The 13,234-nt window shown below is 37.4% G+C and overlaps 2 protein-coding genes across 2 annotated transcripts; both read right to left on the bottom strand.

Annotated features, from left to right (window-relative positions):
* Nucleotides 1-355: 355 nt before the first annotated feature.
* clp1 (cleavage factor polyribonucleotide kinase subunit 1) lies at nt 356-4,572 on the bottom strand. Its single transcript, XM_067519535.1, has 6 exons — nt 3,893-4,572; nt 2,566-2,840; nt 2,277-2,384; nt 2,058-2,177; nt 1,444-1,581; nt 356-1,349 (listed from the first exon to the last, which is right to left on the bottom strand). The coding sequence occupies exons 2-6, from the start codon at nt 2,836-2,838 to the stop codon at nt 663-665; spliced, it is 1,326 nt and encodes a 441-aa protein (XP_067375636.1). The 5' UTR covers nt 2,839-2,840; nt 3,893-4,572; the 3' UTR covers nt 356-662.
* Nucleotides 4,573-4,786: 214 nt separating this feature from the next.
* Nucleotides 4,787-9,598, bottom strand: selenoh (selenoprotein H). Its single transcript, XM_067519540.1, has 5 exons — nt 9,543-9,598; nt 9,068-9,194; nt 7,363-7,505; nt 6,723-6,842; nt 4,787-4,957 (listed from the first exon to the last, which is right to left on the bottom strand). Exons 1-4 carry the CDS (start codon nt 9,556-9,558, stop codon nt 6,736-6,738), a joined length of 393 nt encoding a protein of 130 aa, XP_067375641.1. The 5' UTR covers nt 9,559-9,598; the 3' UTR covers nt 4,787-4,957; nt 6,723-6,735.
* Between the last annotated feature and the right edge of the window lie 3,636 nt (nt 9,599-13,234).

The raw sequence follows: 13,234 nt of genomic DNA, 5'->3' as shown, positions 1-13,234 counted from the left end.
CTTCACTGATATGTAACTTGCTTCTTATGGTTCTAGTTTGGGTGATACATGTACATAAATGCTATTAAACTTATCTTTGACTTCCCTATATCTACATATCTCCCTTTTCTAGCTGAAAAATGCCTCCAGATGAGATCACTTGAAGTTCAGTTCAGATTATGTCATTTCAACGAATAAAGGAATGCTTGGAGCAATATTAAGGACAAAAGGGGTAGTAATAAAGCTTGATGAGACAGATAAAATCCATATAATGTTTTGACAAAAAAAAAATGTAAAATTGATTAAACACAAATGGACACACACGAACAAAGGTGCACTAGTATAAAGTGCATAAATGGAACTTATAACACAAAAATAGAACCTTTAAAAAATTTATTACTCAAAATGAAAAATATTTTTGTATAACAAGTCAACAAGTAAATTAGTCCTGCACAGATAAGACAGTTCTTGCTATTAACTGCCCAAATATCTGAACAGTTTATCCCATTAAAAAGGGGCATTTTTCATTTACAGCAGACACTAATATTTATACTTAAACCTTTTTTCTCTTTTGACCTCTGCAGTCCTTTAAAAAAAAAAACAACAACTAGGAAACAAAGCCCAGGCCCTCTGGTACAAAAAAGAACCATCCCTAACAACTCCCTTTCCTCTGAATTGTTGTCTTATTTCATGTCCATGAAGCGTATGTCCATGATGAGTAGTGTGTGTCTGGGCAGTGGCCTAGGTGCCGGGGACAAGACTTTCATCACTTGTGTTTGCGTGTCCACATTAGTGACCACAATAAAGCCACACACAGGACTCTCCACTATCCCCTTTCTAGCACTGTCCTCTCCATCCTCAGCGCTGCTCACACTCAGCACGTGATAAGTGAGATCTCTCCCTGGTGTCACAGGCACCAGCTTCAACTGTGTATCATCCTGAGACATGCCCAGTGGGAGGCAGGAGTCTGGAATGGATGGTGCCCCAATCTTGTATATGCGAACATCAGAGAAACGCACTTCAAAGGAAAAAGGATAGTAGGACATTCCACGGAAGCCATAAAAATACTCGCGGATCTTCTCATCCCGAGCCTCTCGTCTGCACTCCTTGGAGCGTTCCACTACACCCCCGGACTTGGGAAGGAGCACAACACGTACAAAGTGAGGGAGGTCTCTTTTGAGTTCATTGTAGAGCCTCTCATGGTCCAAAACCAGAACCACATCCACTTGAAAGGCAGAAGCACAATGGACCAGAGCCTGATATCCAGAGCCCTTCACCCAGCCACAGGTGTTGATGATGCAGCCCCCCACACTGGCCTTCCGGTTCACTTCACAGCGTTGAGAAAACACCTCAGCCAAACACGAAGTCAGCTACACATAAACAAATAAAGTGGGCATAAAAAAAACAAATAACTAAAAATGCAAAATGTATTTGGAGTTTGCACTGGGTTTTTCTTTTTCTTGCCTTGTTGTAAAGTTTGATGTTGGTTCCTGGGGTAGTAGAGCCAAAGTGATAAACCAAAGGAGCCTGGACTGAGAAACCCTCTTCCACGTCTGCTGGACGCTCAATGCACAGTGCTGAGACTGTCCCAGGCAAAGATACCTGGGAAGCACAGAACACTCTTTACATCTTATGTTGATAAGAATTGGATAGTGGATGTTATGGAAGATGCAGGTAAAATGAAATTAACAATCTAACGTGCACCAACATTTATTTACCTGTCCAGCCAGGTAGTAATGCTACTTCACATGTAGAAAGAAAGTTTGCCTTCGTTTCATTACCTAATTTTAATTAGGTGCACTTTTAAACAACAGTATCGGAAACAAATCTTCTGTGTGTGGTGGTGTCTTTATACATAGTGAAAGTAAAAAAAATAAAGGCACATTTGTTTTAAGTTGTAATATACAAAAATGTATTTGTTCCTCAATATGAAACATTTATCTTTTATAAAGTTTCAGTTTGCATAAATGATGCAATTTGCAGTTTGCATAACAGATGATTCAATCTCTTATGATGCAAGATATATCAGATGGGGTTATTCTACTTATGGGACACTGTAATATTTTTAATTATCTTACCCCACTCTGACCGACATCCAGTTCTACTAGTGTTGGCCTCCTGCCCACTCTTACAGCGTAACTTAAAAGCAGCCGGCACACAGTTGACTTCCCCACATCTGTTGGTCCCACGACCATCACCTGAGGGATGATAAATTCTTCAGTGTCAATGCAAAATTCACTAACTGGCATCTGACTAACTTAGGCTCCTGAAATCTGCAGTTCTCTAATCAGACCTACCCTCGGCCCCCTCTCATTGTCCCGCTCTGCTTGTTTTCTCATTTGTTCCAGGGCAGCATGTGTGTTCAAGTAGAGCAGCATGGGAGTATCTTTAGACACATAAGCCACCTTTGGGGATGGGGGTAAATGCAGGTTATTTAAGCCCATCATTCATCAAGGTCAAATTAACAAAGCCAAACAGGGTAAAACATGGTAACCAAATTAGTAAATTATGAAAACAACGATATTCAGAACAAAACCCATGTGAAAACCTTCACACATTTATATAGGCCTTTGTCCAGCTGCTCACCTCTGGTTTTCCATAAAGACTCACACTGCAGCCTTGCCAGGTGAAAACTGCGATCTTGGAGCCTGGCCCAAATGTGTACTTTTTGTTGCGGTTGAGCTCTGAGCCAAACACTTCTGCCATTCCTGTGACAAGCTCCAGCTCAACTTGCTCTGCTGCCTCTCCTGCCTCCACCTCAAATCGAAGTTCTGTCTCCTTCTCCAGGTCAAACCTGGTGCAGGCTTTCCCAGCAGCTGGAGCATCTTCACTTGGCTTTTCCACACCCTCTGTTGCCATGACTAATAAGAGATGACAATATTACAAATACCAGGCATATAGAAACGAAAAGGTTATATGCATACAACAATTAAGTAATTTAACTTTTCTCAAATCTTCAATATAAGGAAATAAAAGGTACTAGTGCAATAATGTTTGGAATTATCTATATTCCTCAACAGTAAAAATATGTAACTGTGTACAGCTGCAATGATTAGTAAAATAAAAAGAAAATTATGTGTTCTCCCAATTTTTTAAGAAAAATGCCAAAGATTTTCTGGTTTCACTTTTTCAAATGCAAAGATATGTTGCTACTTTTGTCAAATATAACAGCAATTTACATATCTTTTAACTTTGGACTGATGCCTAAATAAACACACACGCTGTAGGAAATAACATTATTTAAAAATTATCTTCTGATATTTCAAAATAGTCTAATAGTCTAAATAATTGTTCCTTCATTAGAGTCCAATACATATAGTTTTAAAACACAGTACAAGTTTTGGCACTGTAAAATCTTAAAGGCTATTTTCATTTAGTATTAATACACTTCTAAGAGAACAGTATTACCAAAGGCTTAGCTACAAAGTTCTACAGTATCTATTAAACCCAATTTAAAAAGTAAATGATTTCAAATACAGCACAGTGCAAAGGTTTTAGATGCTAATGGAAAGATGAAGAGCCAGAAACTAATAACTCCTTTAACAGATGTGTCATCAAAAAGACCTGATTTCTTTATCGTCAAGCCAGAGTGAGATGTTGTAAAAATGCAGACGGGACAGACAGAACCTGGATCGGCTTATGCGTGGCATTGTTTAGTATAATTGGAATAACCTTCCTGCAGTGTACGTACCTTGAGAACTGTATGTGTAATAACGAGCACACACAGCGAAAGAGAATACATTATATGTACGCTCGTCAGTCGCACTTAGCAGGCCTGTGCTAACGTTACTTTACAAATTTCCTAAGAAAAAATTGAGCATTAACTGCCTACAAACGCTCCAAGTAATCTCGACTCCCAAACTCTCTGATCTTTGTCCATAGCTGCAATCCATCTTAACATAATGTTACTTACAGTCGATTTTCAAACCTTCTTGTAGACTGGAAAGGAGTTCTCAAATCATGAGGAACCGCTACTGGGGTTCGTCGCGTAATGATGAGGTCATGTCCTTAGGAACCACTTCCTAGCAACAACACGAGGCTGAGAAGGAGGCACATTTTACACGTTAGGCTTCCAAACATACCAATGGCTGATTTTAACAGAGTGTTGTCGTTTAAATAGAAAAGAAAAAAATCGTTGTCGTTTAAATATGCATTTACGTCATTATTTGTAAGTCACAATATAAAATTCCTAGATTTGCTTTGGCAGGGTCACCAAAGTGGCCAAAAGTGTATGAGGTTTATGAATAAAATTAAAATTGAATATACTTCATATAATTCATTGAACACTAGCCAATATCCTCATTAACTACAACTTGCTAATATAACAGCCACTGCTCGTGGGGCTTATCAGAATAAATTGCTACAATTAATTAATGAAGCTATAGAAATGACAAATAAATAAACATAAATATGACACTGCAGTAAATGTCGGTAATTACAAAACAATAGATTTACATTTTGATGTAGAGACTTTGATATAGAGAAAAGAAATTTAACAAGAATTGTTAAAAGTCATTATTCAGGGCTTCTGTACTTAACTATGTTCAAGCAATTGAAATTAATCCTATGATTGTTCCGAATTTGTCCTCTAGAGAATTAGTTCTACGATCAGGAAAAGCTACTTAATGCTTAAGTAGACTGTTTAAGAAGATGCTGTATCAGTACAATCCAACATAGCAAAATAATATTTTATAATAAAAACAACATCCATTTACACGACTTTGAAAAATGCACAGTAACACTCCACTTAGCAGCTTAACATGAAACATTTTATTTAAAGAAAACTGGTATAAAGACAACAATTGAGAAAGAAAATATATCAGAAATATGTAAGCTTGTAGACGGTCCACTAGGTGTCACTGTGTGCCCAGTAGATGTGAACTGATGGAGCCTTGATCGTCAGAAAAGGGACTGAGAGCATCTCCTTGGTCACTTCTCATCATTCTGCTTCCATGAGTCACAGCTCCTGAAGTCTTTGCTGGATGTGAGACAAGAACTATTGTTAAAAAATAAATATAAATAAACAAACAAATAAACACACATACACACACACACACACACACACACTGTTGTTGTGACTTTTTGACTCTTTTGAAAAAGATTTTTATTTTCAAGTTCTCCCAGGTAAACAAAGGTTAAATAACTAGTGAACCACACAGACAAAAGGATGACAGTGGAAGACAACTATCAAAACCAATTCTGCATTACATTTTCTCTGTATAATAATAATAATGATACATAGTATGTTTGAACTTCACTCTTGGTAATTTGATTTTATAGAAGGGTCCACACCAGCTAGTCTGCAAGTGAAATAAAAGGTCTTTAAGCAGTAAAAATAAATAAATAAATAAATAAATACAGTTTTGCCCATCAATTCCAGGCTTTAACTCCTCGGGAGAAAAGATCACAGGTCAGATTCTTCCCCATTCAATCTTAAAATAGAGCTTGTGTGGATCTTCGAGGATTAATGGGATAAAACACACAAATCCAAGTATGAGGAGTCTGTAAAATCTTATCCAAGCAGCCTTTGCAGAAGACTTTACTTCTTTACCTACTGCAAATGTATTAAATATCAAAGAGTGACGTCTCTTCATTTACAAAATTTCTGAAGATACAGTAGATTTCTAAAGTCTGAGACAACATTTGTAATTTGTGATTTTTCCATATAAACATGGAAATGAGAATTTTTGAGAAAGATAAGTTGTGGCCAATAAAAAAAAAAATCAAGAATATTTCTTTTAAATCCAACTGGTTTAGAGGTGTAAACTTGTCCTCAGGGACCGCAAGCAGCAGTCTTTTAACTGAACTTATACTAATTGGAGTCTTGCACTGTTTAGCAATTATTGTATCAGTGCTGAATTGGCTTTTTTGTCTCTAATCAAACAAATCTTTATGTACTATTCTTCTAAAGGTTTGTTAATTTCTGACCTGCATGATTATGCTTTGAATACAACTGATCCAATGCCATTAACTGAACCCTTCAATCCAGGCATAATTTGATACGGAGAAAGCTCTTTTACTCAGTAACAATCTGTTCTGGTGCCACATTTACAAGTATAACAATGCTACTTAATAAGCCATGCTGTGACATACATTTGGCAACCAACTATTTATAACAGATGTACAATGGCTGCTAGTTTTGTTTTTACCTCAGTAAATCTCTAACGATTGTCATCTGAATGTATGCTTTAGTTGGATACAACTCAAGATTATCTGACCCTTTGTACAAGATTTAACTCTATCAATGCCTCACAATTAATTACATTTGAAATTGTGACTAAAAAAATAAAACATGACATTAAATGAAGGGGTATCATTACTTTCAAAAGCAACTGTTGAAGGTTAACAAACTTGTTAACAAGCAGCTGAACGCCAGGAAGGTGACTCATAAACTTGCAAAGAAATGATAGGAAGTTTAGGTTACGACACATCTCTCTTAGAAGGAAAAACTTGGAAATATACACCAAACAGGCACAACATTATGACCACCTGTGGAAATTAATGCATTCAATACAGTGGCCAACTCATTAATTTAAAATTGTATTTTTTGTTTTGGTACTAAAAATTGTCATCCAGAATAGTAATATTTTAGTGGTATTGGTAACTAGCTTTGTTCTTTCAGCATGAATGGAGAAATCTTCAAATTTCTTAAAAATATTGCACTGTGTTCACACACACACACACACACACACACACACACACACACACACACCTATTCATTAGAGTTTATTGAAATGACAAACCTTTACTGCAGGTCTATTTATCATTAAGCGCCTCCTGAAGAGCAGTAACAACATCATCCGGTTGAGGAAACTTTAGCTTGCGAGGTGGTCCCTTCTCTATTCCAGTCCATAGAGATGTTTCTTAAGGGATAAATGTAAAAAGTGTAATTTGTGACATCAATACACCACATAAGTAATACTACATGAGTTATTACCATTTCTAAAGCATAGCAGTAGACTTAAATTTGTAATAAAGCAATCATACATGTTAACACAACCAACACAGGAAAGCATTAACCTAATTAGACAAGAAGGTATTGTGTTAGCACTTGCTTATTGACTTTATAGCATTTGATGATTCTATCCTTAGTGATAAAATATTTATTGGTATTAAGCACAGTCACACTTGGAAATATTTCTCAATGCTATGTACACCAAAGAAAGTTTCAGTCACCACCATCAGTATCCAGTTCAGAGGTCAATATATTATTATAAGTAGAACCACACTAGCTAAAGTGGTTAAAGACCATGTTTATGTTGTAATTGTGGTAAACTGAATCTATAATGGCCTTGATAAATGAGGAAAAGTCTAAAAACAGATACACATACACTTTGCCAAGAACAAATTAATTACCTGGGGGAGTTATTCTTTATTCCTCACCTTTGCCTCCATCCAGCAGAGTGATCTCGAAGCTATTCCTGCGAGGCTTGTCAGGGTTGAGGACCACAGTCAGTCCAGGGTGGGCAGCCAGAAGGGCAGATTTCACCTCCTCAGCATTACGCCCATATACCCGTCAGCTCTTACTGCCAGGAAAACACAGATCAGCCATCAGACAGACATATAAAATCATCCAGGATCTTAGGCAGCAGACACAGTATATTTGCTTTTAACTACCAGAGTGTGTACACAGGGTGGCAACTTTGTTACCAGGATGTGAGATGCAATCCCACATAAACAGCCGGACGGTGTCAAACAATCAAGGTAGTAACAACCGTGGAATAGATCAACTGCTTTTGCCTTGTCCCTTCAGGGGCTACAGCGGAACATATTCCCTGTGTTGATGTGGCATGTGTTTTTACTCCAGATACCCTTCATGCTGCAACCATCCAATTTTTATCAGGACTCGGGACCGGCACCAGGGTTGCGGGGGGGGGAGGGCCACACCTAGTGGGGTGGGATTCAAACCTGTGCCATTCTGGATCCCAACCCAATGCTCTACCACTGATCCACCAGGCCCCCCTCAGCAGTAACAATAGTGGAATATTTTGTGGAAAAGCCAGAGCTCTAATGCTTTCACTGGCTTAACTTCTTCACTGCTGAGGCTAGAAATAGGGGATCGACAATCTGTCAAATATTGCAAGATTAAGCTAGAGTATTATAATTATTTGTAGAGTTTCACTAGACCAAACAACCCAACACCATGCTGTATCTATAAATTAAATAGCTGAACTCATGGAGCATGGTGCTTTTATGGATTTCTATAATAAAAGAAATCATGATGGGGTGAGTAAAATATATTTCATCCAAGGCAGAAGAGGAATGTTTGGACATTATAAACTCACAATAACCCACACCATATACAGTTTTTACTTTCCTGCCTACAGAATTCCTCAGTGCTCTAAGATTAGGCTTAGCCTCTTCATGTATATACAAATTAACGTGGAATTTTTATTGTTGAATTTGCAGACAGCATGACAATTGGTAGGTTGTTTGCTGAAGATTAGGTCAAGTAAGGAAGTGACTTGATTTAAAAATAAGAAAAACAATTTTAACCCCAAATACTGTAACCATCATTGACGATTGTTTTAAAGGTACCATTGGTATAATACAAATAATATGTAGGGAAAGTCCCTAATCTCAAACCGTCATGTGACTGACACAGAGCTGTAATATATAGTGCAGCACAGTATGACAATGCTTTGAGAGTGGATAACGCAGGCCAGTCGATCCTCAGTGTTGCTCTTTACAGGGAAAATGAGTTGTTACTGTGAGGGCTGATGCACAGAAATGCTGGCATAGGTGTAGTACATCTTAGTGAAACTTAGCCTAGTGATACAATGGTTGTGTCGGGGTACAATATTGTTTAATGTGTATCTATGAGCCTAATGTGCTTTGGCATTAATGTCTGAAATTACCAAAGAAACAAAAAGAGTCTCCCAAACGTATAATCAGCCTAAACAAATGCCTCTGTAAATGCAAGTCTATATCGGTTCAACGATGATTATGTACAATATATGAAACAGTTTTTTACTTTTAAAAGAATACGTAACACTACATTCTGAATTAATCTGATGATGTTTTTTCATGACAGTAAAGTTTGGTCCATGTTCAGCATTTCATTTACCACTGTGATAAAATGACTTACCAGTGTTCAATGACCACCCTCTGACCTTGCTGCCCGCTCTCCCCCTCTCCTCCGGCCCTTTTGGTCTCTACGGATGGACTCTCCTCTGTAAGTTGAACTTCCGCTTTGCGTTTCGTCCCTAGACGGCCTGAACACGTTTGTTAATACAGATTAGAGTTTGTATGTTGTTAAATCACAGGGACTGGTAAAACATTCACATTAGCTTGAGAAAAGTAAGATAAGAAAAGTCTGCTTTAACCACCCAAGCTGTCAAACACATACTACTAATAGCAACAGGTAGTGAACAGTATAACTGTTAACATTGGCGGTGAATCTCTCCACTTGAGATTATCCGGTAGCTTAATGTTTACCATGTCACGTCCACTACACGAGGACAAGTGGTATTACAAATTGCACTTGTATGCACACTTCCACAGTGTGGTTAAATTGCTATGTTGTATAGCACAGACGTTCACAGTAAACACAACACACTCACCTCTTTTCGACGCCATTGCTGTTACAAAACTTTCGCGCGCATGTTGACTGTACCAAAATAGACGATCCAAAGAGGGGTGGGGTAGAACGGACTAAACCATTCTCATCTTTCTTCATCGCGTAGGATACAGGTGCAATAAACCAACACTGGACAAACATCGAAATATAATATAATACAATATAATATAGGATACAGGCATTTTGTAGACATACCCTTTAACACATGCAGTAGCATTATAAAACACAAATTTCTTCTTGTTTTCTGTGACTTTACTAATATAAATATACTATAAAAAAAGATCTCTCAATAACACGATTCAAAGCTGCTTTGATCTCTTCCTAATATGACAATATTGAAATAGGTGCCAAGTGATATGTTGCTTGCATTTGAATTTATTGGTGTAACAGAATAATTTTAAAATCTTATTTCACCAAAATTTAAATACAGCCACAGAGGCTACAAATGTTTTCTTTCAAAACGTGTAGTTTTGAGTTTTGAGTTTTCAGCAACAGCCATCAGCTTTTGCTGCTCTTGGTTAAGCAACGTAAGCTATTTCAATTTGTAATAATCTACCAAAGATAAGTAATGATGCTAGTATGCCCTAGTCTGTTTCCTTTTGATTAGCTTACATGGTTTTACACTGCAGCATTTTTTTTAAAACAGACTTTTAGGAAAATGTTTGTTAAAGAAACAGTGCATTGTATGGTCTGCTTCATTGTCATAATACCAGTTTGCTCTTTGACAGACACTAGCTATTTTCATTGCATATTCATCCAATGAGGTAATTTGTCAGTCTATTTCCCAAAAGTGACCGAATTCAGCGGAGTACTATCGGAATCTTTCAATGTTGTCCTTCGCTAAAGAATCTTCCTCTGGTCATACAGGCAGGATAGATTTTTTAAATATTGGTAAGTCCTCAGAGCATTTTCTTTGCAAAGTTACCAGCAGCTCTTCCAATATGACACCAACACAACCATCCGCAGTTTGAGGTGTAGGATGAACGTGACAAAAGAGCCTGAGACAGAGTCCATTACAGGAGTTGTGCACATTGTAAACATCTGTTGATAAGAAAGCAACATTTTTTTAATACAGAGATCTTCATCAAATTCAACTAAAACTCTGATAAACTTCTGCATGTTCCAACTCAAGATCTGTATAATGTCCCCTTTAAACAGTTGAACAGATGAATGCAGGTCGAGGGTCATGCTCGAATATTCTGTGATTGTTTGATATTCTTTGCTTAATCCCCTTATGTAGATTTGTGTGGACTGAAAGACAGCATCCAAAACAAACAGAGAAAATGACAACCTTGCAGAGCAACAGAAGGAAGTGTTTGAGTACTCCAAAGTCAAGAGCAAATATGGTGTTACCGAAATAGCAAAACCAAATTCCTTTGTTTTTAACAGTGCGTATGACAGTCACATTTTTGGGCATTGAAACAAATTGTCTATAAGACGTCACAAGTTGCGTCTGTACCAATAAATAACCACTATACAACCTCCCAGAGCGAAGGCGGTGTGATTGACTCATAAGCGCCCGTCCAATCAATGTTCTTTTGTTCTCTTGTTAACAACAAACTCAACCAGTCAGTTTTACTCTTGTTGACGTTTCCATGTGATTAAACCTTTCTGTCACTGTGTCACTCTTTCTGAAACAGACAGACAGACTTTGAATCCCAATCTGTCTTTGCCGTCTGCTGCAGTTTATTTTTAGCCATGTGCGTAAACTTCAGAGAAGCAGACAGACCGTTGTCTTCACCCCGCTCTCCTCTTTTACTTCTACAGTACATGACTCAAGATAGGACGCACAGTGTGACTGGGCACCTGCATACTTCACAATGTGCAGTCCAACGATCAGTCCACACATTAACGCTCACAAACACCCATGCATGCATGCAGATTTTTCTGTACATATACACAAATAGGCAGAGGAGCAAGACAGAAAGGGAATGTTTTTATTCATGAAATCTGGTCTTTTTCATTTTTTGCTCCTTTTGGCTACTTTATCTTATATTCTGATTCTTTGGAACTCTCCAGCTGGACAGAGAATATTCTGCAGTTTATTTGTTTGCAAATCCTGCTGAGGATCTTAAAGACAATATTAAAATAAATAATTACTTTCTTGCACAAGTTAAATTTTGCTGCCTTAAAATTGTAATTTTACTGAAATAAACTCAAATAATCTGTTTAAAGCTGGTGCATCAGTTACTGTAACAAAAAAACTTAGTTTGTTTAATTGGTTTTGAGCCATCAAGTTAAATTTGTAAATGTGAGATAATATGTTTGATAAACAACACTTTAGTCACAATTATGCACGTAACAACAACATTTGGTTTCCAGTTATATTTACTCAGTTTGAAGAGGCACGCAAAGGCCTTTACTTTACTCATTCTTTATCTGATCCTATCAGAACCAGTTTTGGGGCTTTGTGTGAAGTTGCACACATTCTCGTTCTTCCTTTCATTTGTCAAAAATAATTAGTCATCAACCTCACACAAAGAAATACACATTCATTCATTTTCACCTCAACTTGTAGGCTCCCACACCTTCAGTGTAACTATTATTAGAAATCATAAACTCTGTCCTAAAATCTGTATGATCACTGTGCACCATTGTTAAGTTCTGTACTGTGCCTGTTGGTTTGTCATATTGCACAAATAAAACCAATTTAACAACTGAACAAGAAAAGGTTTTTAGCTCCTTAATATTCTTAATTTTCATCAGCTGTAGCTACAGTATCTTATTTGGTGCTGAGAGATTTGATATATACTGTAGATGCTTTATGTAGTTCCAGTTTTCTCTACCTTTCTATTTTTTACCATCTTATAAGTTCCTTGAACCTCTCTCTGAAAACTCGGGGTTATAAAAAACAAATTCAAAATTGCAGTATAACTATTAAAGAAATGAAGAAGTTACAAAGGTTGCTATCACTCATAGTATAAAGAACAACTTTATTGTTGTCGTGAATTATAAGCATTTCCATGTATCTAATGAAACTTTGACAAAATCCCCTACTTTGCTTCTTTGTATAATGCTATTTGATTTTTCTTCTCTTAAGCCCTCTTATAGACATTTGAGTAAAGTTTTGTTCAGATTCCCACTGATGCCCTTCCTCCTTTTGGGGAACGTTATGCAGTGACACACACAAGAGAGGGCTTCATTATTACTCGGTAGGTGAACTTAAGGTACAGTCTCACTGTTTCTCTGATAATACTCTGTGTTTCCAGCCAAAATTATTTATTCAGATAGTTCGAAGATCCCCTTACATCTCTGTTTGGCCAAGCTGTTTTTTTTCTTCCTCTTTTGTTTGTCGGGCTTTCAGAAGCAGAGGTTCACTGCCCCAGAGGCTCATGTTTCCACGTGCTGGACAAAGAAAGCAGGTCATTGCAATAGTGCTGAAAATGATGTTCATCAATTATAAATGTGATAGGTCAGCTGTCACTTTGACTGCAGCACTTCCCTGTAATACTGTAGCTATAAACCTATTCTGTGTTCTAATGTTGTGGGAAAAAACTGTTTGATTCCTTTCTCTTTCATGGTAAACTCTCAGCATGCAGTAGAGTTGAATGAGCTGATTTCCTTCCTCTATAAGTCTCTCAGCCTCTTCATTTCCTCCCCAAGCCTTTCTGACGTAAGGGTTTGAGTCTCAGTTCATCCTCTGCAAATAAAACGTGTGAAGATGAACATCACTAA

The sequence above is a fragment of the Channa argus genome, chromosome 10, assembly GCF_033026475.1.
Source record: "Channa argus isolate prfri chromosome 10, Channa argus male v1.0, whole genome shotgun sequence".
In the NCBI taxonomy this organism is placed as follows: domain Eukaryota; kingdom Metazoa; phylum Chordata; class Actinopteri; order Anabantiformes; family Channidae; genus Channa; species Channa argus.
The sequence above is the reverse complement of the archived record's forward strand: the minus strand, read 5'-3'. Positions and strand labels throughout refer to the sequence as shown.

Bases quoted from the DNA above. Each gene is read 5' to 3' on its own strand.
- clp1 (XM_067519535.1), bottom strand. From the start codon at position 2,838: ATGGCAACAGAGGGTGTGGAAAAGCCAAGTGAAGATGCTCCAGCTGCT. The intron at 2,385-2,565 runs GTGAGCAGCTGG...CCATCCCCAAAG, and splicing joins GTCTTTATGGAAAACCAGAG to GTGGCTTATGTGTCTAAAGA. The intron at 1,582-2,057 runs GTAAGATAATTA...TGTGCTTCCCAG, and splicing joins TGGATGTCGGTCAGAGTGGG to GTATCTTTGCCTGGGACAGT.